This window comes from Malus domestica, chromosome 10, assembly GCF_042453785.1.
Source record: "Malus domestica chromosome 10, GDT2T_hap1".
NCBI classification, from domain to species: domain Eukaryota; kingdom Viridiplantae; phylum Streptophyta; class Magnoliopsida; order Rosales; family Rosaceae; genus Malus; species Malus domestica.
Window position 1 is genome coordinate 2,612,396 of NC_091670.1, and position 19,084 is coordinate 2,631,479.

Sequence of the window (19,084 nt, forward strand, 5' to 3'; positions counted from 1 at the left end):
GGATAGCCACGTGTGAGTGGATTTGGTGGAGCCATGCATGCATATCATTATTTCAAGTCAAGATGCTTATCGGCACTAATTGGTATATGCTAATATGCTATTAATTAGCAAGAGGTGGTTACATGTTGGTAAGTGATAACAATCTTTTTGCATGAGATTGTTATGAATGAGGACTTTGATGTTGGCGGCAGCTTTACAACACGAGCCGTCAGGATGAGGATGATACTTATAAATACAGAGTCGCAAACAACGGGTAGGACCCCTGCAAATCAATACAAAATTGCCCTGCGCAAATTCTCACAACTTGTGATTTTTCTTTTTTCCTTTTTTCGCTGACACATCTTCCGTTGGCATCAACAGCACTGTGGAAGCAACCGGTGATATCTTAAGTCGGCATAGATAGCTCTGTCACCGTAGAATCAGTCGGTCTCGCAGTATCTTCCGTTGGCATCAACAGCACTGCGGCGAGAACGATTGATTATCTATCCAAGTCTCGGTCGAGAAGGATTTCTGAATCCTTGTTGGTCGAGGTCATCTCATCAGCCTTCTCGGCGAAGTGAGGTGTTACAAGTGACTACATTCGGCACGTTGAAAGCCGAATTTGATATTGAGCTTCGTAAAAATAGTAACCTTGTCTTCAGGTTCGAGAGCCCAAGAGGCCGAGATGTGTTCCTTTCTCGGCCGCAATCGCAAGACGCAGAAGTCAGTAGCGCGACCCAACGCAACATCAACAAATTTACTCCTCGGCCGAGCGCGGCCGACGAGTTGGCACGCCCCGCATTCACCGAAGGACGTAGTTAGCTCATTAATTACTCGGCCTGCGCGCCACGTAGGCTTGGTAGTTTCTAGGGTCAACAGGGGCATAATAATTGTTCAGCGCATTCGGCAGCTGATAAAAAATCTTTCGTCAAGTCAAACATATTTGGAGATAGTATTTTATTCGGCCTTGCAAAAATTCAAAGTGAAAGTTTTGATACAAAAAGCCTTCGGCTTGGAATAAAACATCGTTGGCCTCCTCCATTTATAGTAGGGCCACTTTTGTTTTCTTTTGCTACAAAATAAGAATAAATTATTTTCTTAACCATTCGGCTTTTTAGGCCGATGCTTAAGAAAATAAAGGGGGCAATAAGATGGTGCGGACTTAGAAAAACAAGAAAAAACAAGATGGTGTACTCGGCAGACAATTTTGGTCAAATAATGGTGTATTTGGCAGACAGTTTTGGTCGAATGAATTTGCGAGAGCATGCATGACAATTGTTCGGCAGACAGTTTTGGTCAAATGAATTTATGGGAGCATGCATGGTTGCGAAGCTTGCTCAATTCAGTTTCGATGTGCGGTTTAATATATATATATATATATATATATATATATATATATATATATATGTCAGAATGACCCATCACATGAAACAGAAAGAGAGACGCATACGGAAAAGACAAAGGAATATTCATGAAGTTATGGTAGGCTTCCATATGGGCTAACATTTTCGTTTGGTGATGTAGTGATCTGTGAATTCCTAACAGCATTATTTGGCCGAATACAAATCTTTGGCCGAATAAAACATAGTTCGGCCGAATAGAATGGGTTATATATATATATATAGGCTCTACAGCCAGTTCTTCTCGGTCTCGGCCCCATTTACTCTCGATCCCAGTATTTTTGACCGATACTAGTGTTTTCTCGACCCCGACAGTTGAGAGTTGGAGTAGTTCACGACACTGGCAGAGGGAGGTTATGACATTGGCAGAACATAGGTGATTTTAATACCGAGAGACAAAATTTGTTTCGGCAATACGACGAAGTGTTGTTGGCTACGAGCAATTAATTTCCTTAACCATTCGGCTTACGAGCCAAAGCTCACGGAAACTGGGGGGCAATGTTTGGACCTGATTTTACACATCGGCCTAAGCAATCGAGGCCGTTGAGTAAGCATGGTTCTCAACCGTTGGATAAGAAAGTTTAGATATTATTGTTAAGAGATAATATTATGATTTTTAATCATAATAATTATTTTTTTTATAAGTTATCCCGGTTTTTTATGCAAAATAAATGGGATGGAGGCAAGTAGAGTTGTGATGGGGACGTGAGCTTTGAATCAGGTTGGTTTGTTTTGCTGGACATGCATACATGGGATGTAAAGATAATGAAGTGATAGGGGATAAATCCAAACATGCCAAAACGTGTAATTTGCAAAAGAATTGTGCAATATGGAGATTCTATCCTAATGCATGGTTTTTTGGGTTTGGTTTTGTGCACGTGGCATGTGACAATGGAGATGATGGTTTTGCATGGTGATGGCAATATGGGTTTAAAGGTTTCTCATGTTTTTTTAATAAGAAGCCTAGGTGGGTTAGATCTCTAGTGAGATGTGATAAAGCCTAGGTGGGTTAGATCTCTAGTGAGATGTGATAAAGCCTAGGTAGGCTTTATTTATCTGAAGGATATGTGCGGCGTATTTGATACGGTATCAGGGTTTATCTGAAGGATATGCGCGGCATATTTGATACGGGATCAAGGTCAATTCCACAAAATAGAGTTGCAGTTGGACTCTACAAAATTATTTGGCCGCGTCACACAACATTTGCTCCTATAAATACAAAGGTAGTGGCAACGGAAGAAAGACCCCTGCAAATCAATACAAAATTGCCCTGCGCAAATTCTCACAACTTGTGATTTTTCTTTTTCCTTTTTCGCTGACACATCTTCCGTTGGCGTCAACAGCACCGTGGAAGCAACCGGTGATATCTTAAGTCGGCATAGATAGCTCTGTCACCGTAGAATCAATCGGTCTCGCAGTATCTTCCGTTAGCATCAACATCACTGCGGCGAGAACGGTTGATTACCTATCCAAGTCTCGGTCGAGAAGGGTTTCTGAACCCTTATTGGTCGAGGTCATCTCATCAGCCTTCTCGGCGAAGTGAGGTGTTACACGTTATTACGTTCGGCATATTGAAAGCCGAATTTGATATTGAACTTCGTAAGAATAGTAACCTTGTCTTCAGGTTCGAGAGCCCAAGAGGCCGAGACGTGTTCCTTTCTCGGCCGCAATCGCAAGATGCAGAAGTCAGCCGCGCACCCAACGCAACATCAACAAATTTACTCCTCGGTCGACGAGTTGGCACGCCCCGCATTCACCGAAGGACGTAGTTAGCTCATTAATTATTCGGCCTGCGCGCCACGTAGGCTTTGTAGTTTTTAGGGTCAACAGTCACATTTCAGGTGTCGGCTAACACTACTTATTTTCGGTGTCCACTTGAATATATGGGTCAGGGTGTGTCATAATGAACGCAGGCGAGCATGGATTCGCAACGGGGGTTCAAAATCAAGTAGATCCGAATTGAATCTCACAAAAACCCGACTGGATTATCATCGGGAAGACTGTAGGCTCTCGAGGATGGGTGGTTTCACCAGAAAATGGTCAAACAAGGCCGGGGACAGGGACGACGCAAAAATGGCATCATTTGGTCCTAGGGTTTCAGAATAAGAGCAGCTAGGCTCCTTGTGGCTTGCGACGCAGCTTGGCGACTCGGCTTACACGCTTCAGGTCGTGGCTCGCGCGGGAGGTTGCAGCAACCCTAATTTTCTTCTTTCTTTCTGTTCTCACACAATCATTAATTCACCACAACAACATATAAGCAAAATAATATTATAATTCGAAAAGCATAAAATTGGGTTCATGCACTATGTTGAAGATTTCATGCAATTAGAGCTGGAAAAAAAATCAAAATTGAAACCGTATTTTAGAAGTTACTTAGATTGTATGATCAAAATTTTGAGCTGTTTTGTAGCAGAAAATAGCCTCTAGATTCATAGCGCAACGTCTAGAGTGTGCTGATAACATTTTGTTTCATATTTTACTAAAAGAAAGGGAAATGGTGTGGTGATAGTGGTGGAGAAAAAGACTCGGAAAAATTGGTGTATGTTCCCTTGTGCCAATGCCTTTATTTATAGTAAACAGAAAGAAGAAGCAAACTTGCTCACCAAAAACACATAGTCTAATAGAAAAAAAAAATCATCTAAATTACATAGAAATCCTAATTCAAATCTACCAAAATTTACCGAATTATACTACATCAATATTAAATGTAACAATATTGACTATGATCCTACAGTTTTATTTGCCAGTGTATGTCTTTTAGCTAGCTTTATAATAACTTATCAATTTGAATTTTTTGTCCCAACAAGTAAGCTAATATATATTAAAAAATTAGTATGTGTACACACACAAGAGAGCCATATAGTCTTTGGTCTTATTGTCTCAAAAGTCAGAAGAGAAGACCCGAAGAACGAGCACTCCTCCATAGTCCACATTTCTCTACGGTCATATTCGGCGGACAAAATTCTATGCTCCAACGTCTTCGCTCTCCTTTTTTTTTTTTTTTTTTTTTTTTTTTTTTTTTTTTTTTTTTTTTTTTTTTTTTTTTTTTTTTTTTTTTTTTTTTTTTTTAGCAAATGATATTATTTATATTAAATGATTGAGATAACATGTCAAATTTCACACGTAACTAGCTATAATAATGTTATTTAAATTCATCTTTGACGAGAATTGAAACTAAGACCTTACTTATAAGTGAAAATTAATATCATTAACTCGTAGTACTAAATAACACTTTAATCTTTAAAATTTACAATCAAACTAGATTTTTTTTCTCCTTTCTATATCCCGTGTTCCAATTTCCACATCCACACTTACAAAGTCGTACACGATGACATAGCACCATACCCATATATGGCATTTGATGTTTCTAGTCCTCGACTAACATGAAACGTACAGTCGATTCTTTCCCTTAGTCCCACTAGTCACATGTGATTCCTATTCTTTTATAAACAACTTTTTTTTATTTATTTTTTTTCAGCCAAAGAAGTTAATTAAAATTTTCAAACTGAAAAATTATTTAATCAATTACAATAGCATAATATTCAAACTGGAATTTTTTTTTTTTTAGAGAATGATTTTCTACTCAAGAGGTGTGGGGATTGAACCATGCCACATAAGGGGTTAGCTCTTAACTAAATATCAAACTCAACTCGAATATAATACATCATCGCGATCCATATGAGCAAAACCTGAGACGACTCACTTGAAAATAGAGATAATTATCACTAAATCATAGTACTAGCTGGTCACTTTAATACAGTACTCACACTTGTAGGCTTTGGCTACACTAGCATCAATTAACTCTTGATATAACGTAATTTTACTTCTTAATATTATTCCCAATTGATTAACAAAACTACTATAACAAAAACAAATAATATAACTAAAATATGGACTTACGAAAAATAAAAGAAAATGATTTTCGTACAATTTTCCTCACTCTACGCATCTCTATTTATTTTAATCTATCGATTCTCATTTATTTCATTTAATTCAAATACTAGAAATAAAGTGGCATTAAGACTAAGAAGGTACAAATCCCATCAGCTCATGGGCATTAGTGGAATTTCGCCCTTCTTTAACTGCATTGTCCCTCCATATGCAAGTTAATTTCACGCGGATACAAACCCAATACTTAACTAAGCAACAACAGGCCCACATTTGACCAACAACTAATTTAGTCGTATTTACATACACACCCCTGTCCCACCACCACCAAGTCAAAACGACGACGTCACCTTCGTCCTCAAAAACTCCTCCAACCTCCACTTCCTTCCAAAACACAACAAACTCAAACCTCTCCGTCTGAGAAACTCTGGAGCACCAAACAATCAACTCGCCACTAAAAATGGGGAGGGAGCGGGACCATCTCTACATCACCGTTCCCAACCTCTTCCGCTGCCCCATCTCCATGGACGTCATGCGCTCCCCCGTCAGCCTCTGCACCGGCGTCACCTACGACCGCGCCAGCATCCAGCACTGGCTCGAATCCGGCCACGACACCTGCCCCGCCACCATGCAGATCCTCCAGTCCAAAGACGTCATCCCCAACCTCACCCTCCGCCGTCTCATCAACCTCTGGGCCCAGTCCCACGGCCCTTCCTCGCCGGCCTCCTCTCCCTCTCTCTCCTCCCAGCACCTCGCCTCCCTCGTTCAATTTCTCCGCAATGAGAACGAGACTGAGAAATTCAGCCAAAATATCGTAAACTCATTGTCGAAGACTGCCGATTTCGCGAGGGTCGGCGAGGAGAACCGGAGGTTTGTGGCGAATTTCGACGGCTTCGTCTCCGCCATTGTGGGGATTCTGAACAGAGAAGGCGTCGAAATCGAAGTTCTCGAATCGGTAATTAAGGTTTTGGATTCGATTTTGCCTCAAAGCGGAGTCAACGAGCAATTGAGCCGATTTATTGCGAAGAGCAACGGCAATTACCTCGCTTCAATTCGATTGGTACTGCAGAAAGGAAGCCTGAGCTCGAAGATCGAATCCGTCAAGGTTTTGGATTCGATCGCGCTCGACGCCGAGTCGAAACGATTAATCGCGGAGAAGGAAGGCTTATTGTCCGTATTCAACGATCTGTTGAGCTTGGAAACGTGTCAGGACCTATACGGCGCCGTTTTCTCATGCTTAGCATCATTGTCCGTGAATCGGTCGATTAAAGCCGAGCTCGTCCGGTTCGGACTAGTCCGAGTTGTAACGTCAACGCTGCTAAAGCCGGACACTAGCACTACCCTTGCGGAGAAGTGTTTGAAGCTGTTATCCACCATTGCCACGTGCGCCGAGGGCCGGTCGGCGATCAGCGGGGAGGAGAAGTGCGCGGAGGCGGTGGCGGAGAGGCTGATGAAGGTGTCGAGGGGGGCGACGGAGGACGGCGTGGCGGTGCTGTGGAGCGTGTGCTGCATGTTGGGGGACAAGAGGGCGAGGGAGAGCGTGGCGGGAGGAAATGTGGTGGCGAAGGTGTTGTTGGTGATGCAGAGTGGGTATGGAGAGGGGCATTTTGTGAGGAGGATGTGTGGGGATTTGGTCAAAGTTTTGAGTGTTGGGTTAGGGTTGGGGTTGAGGTATGACACCAAGACTATACATATCATGCCTTGTTAGAAATTGTTCATGATGATAATCTTGCTCATTTATTTTTTTTTTGGAAATTGTGAATTTGGATAAAAAATTTTATAGAAACAAAAAGGAAAATTCTTTTTAGTTTTGTAGTCATTGATCATCATTATGTGATTGATGTTGTATGATTAGTAGAGATATTTTTGTGTGCTGTGAACATGACCCGGTATATTAAGAATAGTATTACAATTCGTTGGAAACTTTAAAAAAAAAATTCCAAGAAATTGTATGTGCTGTGTTTCCGGAAAAATTTCTTGGGTTTGTGGGGATGTGAATATGCAAAATTATGTTGATAAGATGGCTTAAGTGATTAAAAGAATGAAGAAATAAACAACTTTTTGTTAATCTCATGTTAATCTTCTTTTTTGATTTGTTGTTTCTTTTATTGTTAATTCAGAAAAGTTTCATGATGAATTTGTTTGGACTTTGAAAAAGGATTAGGGACAAGAATCCAATCCATCGTAAAAGGGGCAAGTTTTGATATGATTTGCAAGTTATAACTTGTTAAGTAAGAGAACGTAAGGAGATCTATTGTATACTTGGGTAAATTTAATTGGTCTTAAGTTCAAATTTATTTCTAAGTAATTTTGGAGTAATTGTGATCAAATAGTTGTATGCTTTTTTTTAGAGTGGACTTACAAGTCACAGTTGTATTGCCTCAACTACGTTTTATACCAATAATACAATACCATGCAGAGAAATTTACACATAATGTTGTATATTTGGCATGAGACTATCTTAGTGAAAATGTATCCATGCCATAGAAGTCGTCCTCTCTTTTGTGGGTGAGGTAGTTCTGGGCAATGAACCTGTATGAAAAAATATGAGTTGTTGAGCTATGCACGAGTGTCAAACGTAACATGGCTTATTTTCGTATCCCTGGTAAACAAACTACAAAATCGTTGCTCTTAGAACAGTATGTGTTTAATTTCAAAAACGAGACAAAAATGATTGTAAAGAAAAAACACTAAATAAGGAGACAAATTCAGGCTAGTTTGCGTTCGAATTTTACAGGGTAAGGCAACAACTTGGCTGTAGTAGGCATCTGGTTTGCAAAAATCCAGCAGAAAACAATTGTATGGACAACAAATTGCGATGCTCCGATGCGACTCTCTAACAATGTAAAGCTGTTTTGAAGTGGTGAAGGAACAAGGGTCATGGCGCCAGATAACCGAGTTGTATCAGCAACCATTTTTATGAGCCTGCTGCCTCGGCTTCCATGCTCGATTCTGGTAACTTTGTCATCTACAACTCGGACTCAAATATCATTTGGCAGAGTTTTGATACTCCAACCGATACCATTGTATCTGGCCAGCGATTGCTGGCTAGAAAGAAGCTTGTCTCCAGCATCTCCGACACAAATCATGCAAGCGGAAGATTTAGACCTTCAATGTAGCGTGATGGGAACCTAGAGATGTACCTGGAGTGTCCAATTATATTACAACCTGATTGATCGGTATGCTTACTCAAATAGTGGGACGTACAGGGCTGGAGACAATGAGTCACTCAACGTTGATCACAATGGACAGTTATATCTCCTCAGTTACAATATAAGGAACGCTACGAATCAGAAAGAGCTGTTTGACACACACACGTATGTACCACATGATGATTGACTTTGATTGTATTACTCCAGTTATACTTCCATACTATTTATATTTAATTTTAAATTTTAAATGATTTTTAACCGCACGATATACATGAACGGACATAATTATGGGATCCTCCAAATTCCTGAGAAAAGGACGTCGAACAAGAATCTTTGGTTGCTCCATTGTCTCATTTGACGGACTGAAATAACGGAGCTAACAAACTGTAAGTACAAAGGACGAAAGTGAAAAGAAAAAGGCTAAAGGGAGGTAAGTGATAATTCGATTTAAACTAACGGGACCATGAGTGCAATCTGACTCGCTCCTTAACTTGGAAAAGCCAACCAGGGCGTTCCAAGTGTGATGATGAACACGTGCCGAAACACCATTGGATTCTGGAGGGGAACCAGTGAGGCCTCCCGCAGCAAAGCCACACAAAATGATACACAAGCGATCTGAGTCGTCGGCGAGGATCCTTTTCCGTGAAAAATCGATCGAAGAAGCAAAGGCAGGTCACTGAATAAAGAAATAAAAACACAGAAGCTGAAGCTGTTGCGGGAAAAAGCTTGACCAAATCAGGGTTCCCGAATTCGAATCGCCAACGAGGTTAACCAGATTAGGGTTTTAACAAAATTTTTAAGTTACTTTTACCATGTTGTAATTGCTTAATTTTTTTTGCTGAAATTCAGAAATTTGCAGGAAAACTGAAATGGGGGACGGCCTATGGAACCGCCAGCAGCAGCAGCAGCAGCAGCATCAACTGGGTCCCTCTGGCGGCGTGCATAAACGACCTCGTTCCGACTACGGTAACTCCTCTGTGGCCATTTCTCATAGTTTTTTTCTTTAATTAGATGAAATTGCGATTGCATTCGTTTGCATTATAGATTTAGTTGTCAAACCATTTAATTTCTGACTTCTTGTTTATAATTCGAGCGATATTATAATCTAATCGAAACTATGGGGAGAGGGGGATTCGAACTTGGGTGCAGATGGGGAGCACACTGCTCGAGCCAACTTAGCTAGGCCAAAGTCTGCTTCTTCGTGTTATAAGTGTTTTTACTTTAGTGGTTCTTGATGGGTTTCGGGTTTCAATGTAAATTATGTTTCAAAGTGGTGAAATTTATGTGAAGGGTCAAGGGTATCTAGACAAAGGATTCCAGTTCAGTTGTCTGATGACTCTGCTTGTATGTATCTCCCCTTACTCTAGTAGATATGCAGATTCTGGTTTTGTAGCTAGGTGTCTCTTTTCTTTTCTTTTATAAAAATTACAATAAATGTTTTGCTTCCATAGTTCCATGTGTACTCTTACATCTTCGGGGTCTTCTTGAAGCATATAATATAGTCTTAGCCTATCTGTTCCACTTACTACAATTGCGATCAACACTCATACTCGTATGATTCCATATAATAATGTATCTTCCACGAAAGCTTTACTAAGCATATGATTTCTGTTATTATTTTCTTTGTAACCAGATCACAGTTTTTGGCCTTCATGTTTCCTTCGGTCCATTGTTAATGATATTATTTACTGGATTTCATATTTAGAGCAACTTTTGAATGATTTCCACATTAGCGGTAGTTTTAGAAGTTACTGGTTGTTATTAAGTTATGTTCAAGGGGGGAAAACCTTGTTCGGTGTGTTTGCTAAGACCTGTGTGAAAATGGAAACTACTACAAAATCATTCAGGTTTCCAATTACATTGCAAGGTACTTAAGAATGGATCTTTTCCTGAACCCAACCAAACCCCAAACCTCTGAAATTATCAAGTAGATTCTTTCCTTTTAGTGCGGTCAGTCTTCCAATCTAATACTATTCTTCAATAATTATGGTAATAAGATCCTCCATACATATTTATAATGCAATTATGTTTATATACAAATTGATGCATATTATTGGTATACATTTTGATATAACCAAATTCCCCTTTTTTTTCATTTAGTTATTTGTTTGCTGAGTTGTTCTTGTTATAACTTCTTAGTCACTGATCAAAAGCCTAGACTTGTATATTGTATGTAGATGTTTTGATTGGTATGTTTTCTTTGTACTTTTGAACATTGGTGGCAGTTTTACTTGTTCAAATACCACCTAGTTGTTAGTAGTGATATTGTTCATTCCGCACCTTGGGTCTAACTCTGCACATTAAAGAGTAGGTTTTTACCTTGTTAATTGACGGGGCATACTCTACTTCCACCTCATGCTTCTCAATTGGTTTCTTGATTTAAGTTCTTCCATCTGCTTTTTTATTTTTTATGCCTTTTCTCTTGTTCTATAGTTGTAATATATACAGCTGAATTAGGGTCTATTTGTTAATGTTTTCTCAATGTTGTGCCTTTAAATATAGGTAAATTATGCGCTTGGTGCATTAAGTTTGTTAAACATGGGAAACATATTCTGTAAAATGATCTCAACTTTTGTTCTTCAAGTTAGGAAACAACCATTCCACTATTTATGTTGTTTTCAGGGGGATTGTGAAACATGGTGAGTAGTTAGAAACAAAAAAAGGAACCTTTCAACTGGAATAAATGTTTCTGTCATCCTCAGAGGCTCTGTTGTTGGTCCTCACTTTTCACGTATATCTGCTCTCAAAAACCTATACCAAAAAACCAAACACCCTATCGCCTCTCTCTTCCTTTCTTTCTCCATCTCTCTTTGCCTCCTCATCTCTCCCACTTTCTCTCTACACCCTCAAAACCTGCACTCCAGCCCCACTCCGAACGCCTGACCCATTCATCGAAACCAATATGTGGAACCTCTTCTCAACCTCCCCCGCCCCCGCCCCCGCAATGTTGTCGTCTCGTCTCTGATTTGAAAACATTTGGTTGTGGGTTGTTTTCAATATAATAAGTTGGACGTGAATAATTGTTAGTGATAAATTTGGATGGTAGAGTTTGGTATTATTTCAATTTAAACTGGAGTGGTCAAGAATTTGGTAGAACTTGTAAAATGGAGAAACTGAAGATGGTGAATCAGACTTGGTTTCAGTTTAAACGGGGATAGTTATACCGTACTTGTATGGGATATAGAGCGATGTTGGATGCAGCTTTATTTTATTGTATCGGTTTTGTTTTGGTGTCGGAATGGTTATACTGTACTTGTATCTGTTTCTTTATCTCGTTTTGGTGTTGCTTTATTTTTTTATTGCTTTTAAATCTGAAATGGTTATACTGCACGTGTATTGGATATAGGTCTGATGTTGGATGTTTATTGATATGAATGTTCCATTTAATAGGGCTCTAACTCACAATGGTTTTGGTTAGCTTTGATGCGGGCATGGGATAAATCAATTTCACTATTGTGCCGTTTAAAAGGGCTCTTAACTCACAATGTTTTAATATATTTGTTTGGTTCATTGATACGTCTTGTCAAAATGTGTTTACATTAGTTACGTGTTTGAACTTTGATTATAATATTTAGTTGAAAATAGTTTTTCAAAATATTGCTGCCTAATACAAATTCAGTAATTTAATTTTTTTCTCATACTAGCACTGAACACATTTTCACTGTTTTTGTTTTTAGAAACATTTTTTCAAACTATTCTACCAGATGCATTATCTAATGTTAAATTACAAGAATGTTATATCATTTTCATTTTCTGAAAGGTTTTTATGCAGATGGTTTTGTAAAACATCACCTGATAGGCTCTTACTTTTCTGTATTGTCAACCTGTCTTCAGGTCAAGAGATGCATGGTTATTTTGCGCGAGAGGATGATCTTGGTGGTCCTAGGACTGTAAAGGATAACAGATCAATCGGATCAGCATATGACCGTTATCTTCAGAATGCGGTGACTTTCTTAAGCATTTGAAACTATGCCTATTATTATTTGTGTTACATCTCTCTGTTTCTGTACTAAAACATTTGTCCTACTTGCTTCTAAAGGAAATGGCTTCGTACACTTCTGGAGAAGCGAGTACTTTTGGTGGAGCTGGAATGGGAAGGGCTGTTGGTGGTGGAATGACAGGTCCTCCAATGGCTGATCATTCTATGAGGGGCCGTCCTGGAGCTATGTCTTCTGATGTACTAACAAATGGTCGAAATATGAATCTTGCTAATCAGCTCCCAGTTGATTCAATGCCTAGGCCTGGACGTGAAACAGTTCCTTTACCTCTGGATGCATCCAGCACTTTATATGTTGAAGGACTTCCTCCTGACAGCACAAGGAGGGAAGTAGCTCGTATCCTTTATGATGCTTAAGAATTATTGCATATTGCTTTCCAATCTTATTGTTTAACTCAATAGTTTTTCCATCGCTCCTCCTTTACATAACTCTTAAGATATCTTTCGTCCTTTTGTGGGATACAAAGCAGTGAGGCTTGTGAGCAAAGAGTCCAAACACGTATGTGGGGGTGGATTATTGTAAACAATTACTTTTCTTAGTCATTCTGTTTTTCTTGATCACTCTGACTTGAGATTGTCGTTGTGCTACTTGGTTCGACTCTTGGGAAGTTTATAATCTTTCTTCACACTAATATTCCGGTTTGTCCATAATGCAGCGTGGCGGGGATCCTCTTATTCTTTGTTTTGTGGATTTTGAAAATCCAGCCTGTGCAGCAACTGCTCTGAGTGCCTTGCAAGGTGATTGCTTTTTATTGTCATCAACCTTGGTGACTATCAGTGTCAAAGAAAGCTTAATTCTTTCTTTCTGTTTTTATTTGTTTCCTTTATAGCTTCACAAGTGTTATTTTCTATCATACCTTATTCAATCATGTAAAGGGTAAATTTATGTTAAAATTCTTCCATGCATAGTAGGTGTAAAGAGGTTGAGGCAGTTCATAAAAATGTTATAGATGGCTTCTTGTGATTTAATATTGGAGTTCATAATATCTCTACACTACATATCGTGTAGAACTAGCTGGATTGCTCATTATTTTCCCATGTTTGTTGTTTTTGAAAAGCTGGAAGATGCTGACATTTGTGTTGCTGGAAGATGCTGACATTCATGTAATTCCATGCATAGTGTTTTAGTATGTGTAAAGACGTTGAGGCAGTTGAAAAAAAAAATGTTATAGATGGTTTCTTGTGATTTAAGATTGAAGTCCATAATATCTCTACACTCCCGATTGTGTAGAACTAGTATTGCTCATTATATTTTCCCGTGCTCGCGGTTTTTGAAACGCTGGAAGATGCTTACATTTGTGTTGCGTTTGCAGGTTATGAAATGGATGAACATGCTCCTGATTCTAATTACTTGCGGCTGCAGTTTTCTCGGTTCCCTGGTCCTAGGTCTGGACCTGGCCGTAACAAGAGGTGATAGGCATTAGGTGATGAGAAATATCTGTTTTTGATGTAATCAAGATTGCATTTGCTTTTAATACATTCCATATATATATATATATATATATATATATATGTATTGCTCAGGCTTGGGCACACACCAACTGTAAGCACTTCTGATGCACATTGTTGTTTCGAGGTAGTGAATCAGAAACAGTTTTATAGTTGTGCAATTAAACAGAGATCTGATTTTGCACGTCCATGGTCTACAAAATTTGTAAGTGTTTTTAGAAGTGGCAAGTTTCTCAGGCACAAACCCTTTAAAAACTAGTGTGTTTTTTTAGCATGGATTTGCAGGCTTCTGTTACATATATCATATGGTAAGTGATTTCCGCTCGCTTTTTCTCCTTGTACAACTCCTTTTTTCCTAGTTTAAGGGTTGGATAAATCAAATCAAAGGAGAATAAGTGGAAAGAAACATAAGGTGAATGCAGGAGGAGAAAATGGGAACGTGCCGATGACTACCGATCAAACTCGTCTTTTCTTGTAACTTCCAACTGCATGGAGAAAAGCAAGACACTGCGTGATGAGAATGGGCATTGCATGGTGTCATGTCTTGTGGTGTTAGAAATTTGATCCGAGTCCTTCCCATTTGGACTACAGTTAAGGACAGGCTCTACTATGTCCTCCCAATGCTAAGCACTAGGTAGTGGGCTGCCGACTAGTCTATGTGCCACTGTACATATCACATGGGCTTTCAACCCATAATCCTATCCTGCTAGAGCTTCCCCCTACCCTTCTTGAAATTAGTATACCGTCAGGTATGTTGCTGTCTCTCATATCACGTGACTAATGATTCGTTTGGAATTACTTCTTTCAGAAACACTTATACTACAAGTGTTTTTATTGTAGACACGTTAAATCTTTACAAACAATCCAAGTGTTCATTGAAAAATATTTGAAAGTGCTTCTTGAAAAAGCATTTGGCAAGTGCTCCTCTAAAGATAGTTTATACGAGTCAAAAGAATTTCTAATATTTTATCTTTATGCCAATCGCAACAGAACACATTTAGCTTTTCCAGAATCAATCCTAAACTAGTTCTAAGCAAAGAAAGGGCAATATAACATAAGGACAACGAAGAATCTCTCTAACATTAAAGGTTATGTTTGTTCGGTCACTAGACTCAAACAAAAGAGAAAAGTAGAAGTGGGCAATAAATTGGTTTTCGATTACCATCAAATTGGCACAACATTCGGCATTGTTTCGCAAAAGACTGCTTTTTTTTCTTAGCATTAGTTTTACACACACTCTAGTGTGTGGTAAAAACAAGCTAGGGTTTGGTTGGAGAACAAGTCTGAGCAGTTACATGCCATGTGGGCTGGAGGGTTTCGTTTGGTGCCATTACTCTTTTTTCTTGTTCTATCATCCTTGTCGAACTGGAAGAGAAAAAGGAGGGGAAAAGGGAGTTTAGGGCAAAAAGGATACTGAGTTTATAAACCAGGAAATGTCTAAGCAATTTGTTTGTGCCAACGTGACTGTTATCTAAATATAGCGTACTTGTGGTATAAAAGAAAAAGGCAAAAAGGGTAACTGTAAATAGTTGTTGTACTTAAGTGTAAATTGTCCCACAACTTGTCCAGGGACCAGTGCATATAAGTTGTAGCTGCAAGTGCAAGGAGCAACCTCTGGATTAGATAGACGGATGGACTTGGTTTGGTATGATTCCAAGTCGTCGTTGATGTTTCTTCTTCTTTGTGGCCCAGCCACCCAGGACTATAGTCCTTATTTGGTAGGTATTTATTGCAAGGCTAACTATAGGATTGGAGATAGACAAAGGGAGATGGGACATGGAGAATGGTTTGCCAAGTTTGTTTAGAATGGATCGGGATCAATGCCCGTTGGATCCCTAGTAATTGAATATTTAGTTAAAGATTCAACGTCTATGAATCTCGGTCTATGTTATGAACTGTTTTTACAATTTTCGTTCATTGTGTATCACGTAATATGCATAATGTTAGACAATCCACTTGTTTTATTTGAGACAACTGTATTTGATGCACTTCCTAATTTCTGTTTTCTGACTTGCTTCAATCTACATTCTCTTGATATTTTTTTTTCCATTTTACTCGGTTTTATGATAGTGAGAACATTCAACATGGCCTCTTCTTCCTCAAGTTGCTTCTTTGTGATACGTATATCTGTTTTTGTACTAAAACATGTATCCTACTTGCTTTTAAAGGAAATGCCTTCGTACACTTTTGGAGAAGCGAGTACTTTTGGTGGAGCTGGAATGGGAAAGGCTGTTGGTGGTGAAATGACAGGTCCTCCAATGGCATGATCATTCTATGAGGGCCAGTCCTGGAGCTATGTCTTCTGATCTATTAACATATGGTCGAAATATGAATCTTATTAATCAGCTCCCAGTTGATGCAATGCCTAGGCGTGGACGTGAAACAGTTCCTTTACCTCTGGATGCATCCAGCACTTTATATGTTGAAGGACTTCCTCCTGACAGCACAATGAGGGAAGTAGCTCGTATCCTTTATGATCCTTCTATGATGCCTAAGAATTATTGCATATTGCTTTCCAATCTTATTGTTTTACTCAATAATTTTTCAATCGCTCATCCTTTACATTACTCTTTAAGATATCTTTCGTCATTTTGTGGGATACAAAGCAGTGAGGCTTGTGAACGAAGAGTCAGGTTTGTCCATAATGCAGCGTGGCGGGGATCCTCTTATTCTTTGTTTTGTGGATTTTGAAAATCCAACCCATGCAGCAACTGCTCTGAGTGCCTTGCAAGGTCATTGCCTTTTTCTTTTCATCAACCTTGGTGACTATCAGTGTCAAAGAAAGCTTAATTCTTCGTTCTGTTTTTATTTGTCTCTTTAAAGGTTTGTAAATTTTTTTTCTATCGACCTTATTCAACCATGTAAATGGAAAATTTATGTTAAAATTCTTCCATGCATAGTAGGTACAAAGTGGTTGAGATAGTTCACAAAAATGTTATGGATGGCTTCTTGTGATTTAATATTGGAGTCCATAATATCTCTACACTCCAGATCGCGTAGAACTAACTAGATTGCTCATTATTTTCCCGAGCTTGTTGTTTTTGAAACGCTGGACGATGCTGACATTTGTGTTGCGTTCGCAGGTTATGAAATGGATGAACAGGCTCCTGATTCTAATTACTTGCGGCTGCAGTTTTATCAGTTCCCGGATCCCAGGTCAAGACCTGGCCGTAACAAGGGGTGATAGGCATTAGGTGATGAGAAACATCCGTGTTGATGTAATCAAGATTGCATTTGCTCTTATACATTATATATATTGCTCAGGCTTGGGCACACACTAATTGTAAGCACTTCTGATGCACATTGTTGTTCTAGGTAGTGAAATCAGAAACAGTTTTATAGTTGTGTTGAACGATCTGATTTTGCACGTCCATGGTCTACAATTTACTCAAGGAATGTTTTAATTCTGAATTGAGATTGTACTGTGCATAGACTACCGCAAAATTAGTACAGAGATAGTTTCCCTATAGATTGTTTTCATATACTAGAGGACTTCCATGGCCAGGGTATCTTGCCACCATATTGTCCCCGTACATTTTCCCTCCATATTAGTTATATATTTATCTGGACATTCTAACCTAATGAAGTCCTACAATCATCATAACTCATTTTACTTAGCTCATGCTCCTTACAATATTTGATGAACTCACATAAGAAACTCATAGAAATTTGTTCCCAGTCATTACCTTTGGACTGCAGTTGAAGCTTATGATACATCCTCCCAATGCTAAGCACTAGCTAGTGGGTTGTCGACTAATCTATGCCACCGTACACATCGCAGGGGCTTTGAACTCTGTCTCAATTATTGTAAAGACGTTAGCCTCTTCAATGAAAGAACCCATAGTCCTATGCTGCTAGAGCTCCCCCCACCCTTCTTGGAATTAATATAGTGTTAGGACATATCGCTCTATTTCTCACATCACGTGACTAATGATTTCTTTGAAGTTACTTCTTTAGGAAACACTTATACTACAAGTGCTTTTATTATATAGAATCTTTATAAGCAATCCAAGTGTTCATTGAAAACGTATTTGAAAGTGCTTCTTGAAAAAGCATTTGGCAAGTGCTTCTTGAAAAAGCATTTGGCAAGTGCTTCTATAAAAGAGCTTATTGGGTCAAAAGAATTTCTAAGTTTTTTTTTCTGCCAAGCACAACAGAATACACATTTTAGCTTTTTCCAGAACCAATCCCAGACAAGTTCTAAGCAAAGAAAGGGCGATACAGCCTGAAGACAACGGAGAATTTCCCTGATGTTAAAGGTTTTGTTTGTTCGGTCACTAGACCCAAAAAAATAGAAAACTTGAAGTGGGCAATGAATTGGTTTTCGATTTCCATTAAATTGGCACAACATTCGGCATTGTTATGCAAAAATATAATTTTTTCTTAACATTAGTTTTACACACACTCTAGTCTGTGGTATAAAATGAGCTAGGGTTTGGTTGGAGAACAAGTCTACGTGGTATCATCACTGACATTACATGCCATGTGGGCTGGAGGGTTTCATTTGGTGCCATTACTCCTTTTTCTGTTCTATAATCATTTTGGAACTGGAAGAGAAAGTGGAGGGGAAAAGGTAGTTTAGGGCAAAAATTTTCCAATCAATTTTTTGGCAGTGTGACTGTTTTCGAAATATAGAGTAGTTGTGGCAAAAAAGAAAAAGGAAAGGGGTAATTGTACATACACATTGTTCCAAAGGGTCAGTTGTCCCACAACTTGTCAAGGGACCAGAGTATTAAGTTGTAGCTGCAAGTGCAAGGAGAAAGTTGTGAATTAGATAGACCATGGATTTGGTTTGGTTTAATACCAAGTCGTCGTTTCTTCTTCTATGTGGCCCAGCCGCCCAGGACTTTAGTCCTTATTTGGCAGGTACTTATTACAAGGTTAGATAAAGGGAGATGATACATGGAGAACGGTTTGCCAAGTTTGTTAGAGTGGATCCGGATCCATGAGTGTTGGATCTCTAGTAATTGAATCTTTAGTTAAAGATTCAATGTCTCAACGATCTATGCTATACATTTGTCTTTACAATTTTCATTCATTGTGTATCACATAATATTCTTGACCCTCTTATATGTGACTTCGGCCGACTTCTACACCCGATATCGTTGTGTAATAACTTGATGAGATAGCCAATGCTTAGGTCATCTTCAATGGAGATGGCTAAAGGTCAAAAAGCTAAAAAATAGTATGATTTGTTCAAAAACTCATCTCCAACCAAT

General features: G+C 39.0%; 3 protein-coding genes across 5 annotated transcripts; all 3 read left to right on the forward strand.

Moving 5' to 3' along the window:
• Positions 1-5,617: 5,617 nt before the first annotated feature.
• On the forward strand, positions 5,618-8,682 carry LOC103410891 (U-box domain-containing protein 28-like). The gene is made up of 2 exons (XM_008349542.4): positions 5,618-6,938; positions 8,005-8,682. The coding sequence occupies exons 1-2, from the start codon at positions 5,728-5,730 to the stop codon at positions 8,105-8,107; spliced, it is 1,314 nt and encodes a 437-aa protein (XP_008347764.2). The 5' UTR covers positions 5,618-5,727; the 3' UTR covers positions 8,108-8,682.
• A 264-nt stretch (positions 8,683-8,946) lies between these two features.
• On the forward strand, positions 8,947-14,049 carry LOC103410889 (RNA-binding protein 2-like). 2 transcript variants are annotated; one of them, XM_008349538.4, is made up of 7 exons: positions 8,947-9,185; positions 9,279-9,385; positions 12,254-12,363; positions 12,459-12,753; positions 12,854-12,915; positions 13,073-13,154; positions 13,730-14,049. In XM_008349538.4, exons 2-7 carry the CDS (start codon positions 9,289-9,291, stop codon positions 13,828-13,830), a joined length of 747 nt encoding a protein of 248 aa, XP_008347760.1. In that variant the 5' UTR covers positions 8,947-9,185; positions 9,279-9,288; the 3' UTR covers positions 13,831-14,049. The 2 variants fall into 2 exon arrangements, with proteins under 2 accessions (XP_008347760.1, XP_008347759.1); XM_008349537.4 differs by having other exon boundaries at positions 9,003-9,185; positions 9,269-9,385.
• A 1,275-nt stretch (positions 14,050-15,324) lies between these two features.
• On the forward strand, positions 15,325-17,280 carry LOC103410890 (RNA-binding protein 2-like). 2 transcript variants are annotated; one of them, XM_008349539.4, is made up of 4 exons: positions 15,325-15,583; positions 16,034-16,329; positions 16,442-16,597; positions 16,949-17,280. In XM_008349539.4, exons 2-4 carry the CDS (start codon positions 16,140-16,142, stop codon positions 17,047-17,049), a joined length of 447 nt encoding a protein of 148 aa, XP_008347761.1. In that variant the 5' UTR covers positions 15,325-15,583; positions 16,034-16,139; the 3' UTR covers positions 17,050-17,280. The 2 variants fall into 2 exon arrangements, with proteins under 2 accessions (XP_008347761.1, XP_028965140.1); XM_029109307.2 differs by having other exon boundaries at positions 15,325-16,329.
• The last annotated feature ends 1,804 nt before the right edge of the window (positions 17,281-19,084 follow it).

Excerpts from the sequence above, each read along its gene's own strand:
- LOC103410891 (XM_008349542.4), top strand. The coding sequence starts at position 5,728 with ATGGGGAGGGAGCGGGACCATCTCTACATCACCGTTCCCAACCTCTTC. Across the intron at positions 6,939-8,004 it reads GGGTTAGGGTTGGGGTTGAG|GGTAAGGCAACAACTTGGCT; the intron begins GTATGACACCAA and ends CGAATTTTACAG.
- LOC103410889 (XM_008349538.4), top strand. The coding sequence starts at position 9,289 with ATGGGGGACGGCCTATGGAACCGCCAGCAGCAGCAGCAGCAGCAGCAT. Across the intron at positions 12,364-12,458 it reads ACCGTTATCTTCAGAATGCG|GAAATGGCTTCGTACACTTC; the intron begins GTGACTTTCTTA and ends TTGCTTCTAAAG. Across the intron at positions 13,155-13,729 it reads TGCTCTGAGTGCCTTGCAAG|GTTATGAAATGGATGAACAT; the intron begins GTGATTGCTTTT and ends TTGCGTTTGCAG.
- LOC103410890 (XM_029109307.2), top strand. The coding sequence starts at position 16,140 with ATGAGGGCCAGTCCTGGAGCTATGTCTTCTGATCTATTAACATATGGT. Across the intron at positions 16,330-16,441 it reads CACAATGAGGGAAGTAGCTC|ATATCTTTCGTCATTTTGTG; the intron begins GTATCCTTTATG and ends TTACTCTTTAAG. Across the intron at positions 16,598-16,948 it reads TGCTCTGAGTGCCTTGCAAG|GTTATGAAATGGATGAACAG; the intron begins GTCATTGCCTTT and ends TTGCGTTCGCAG.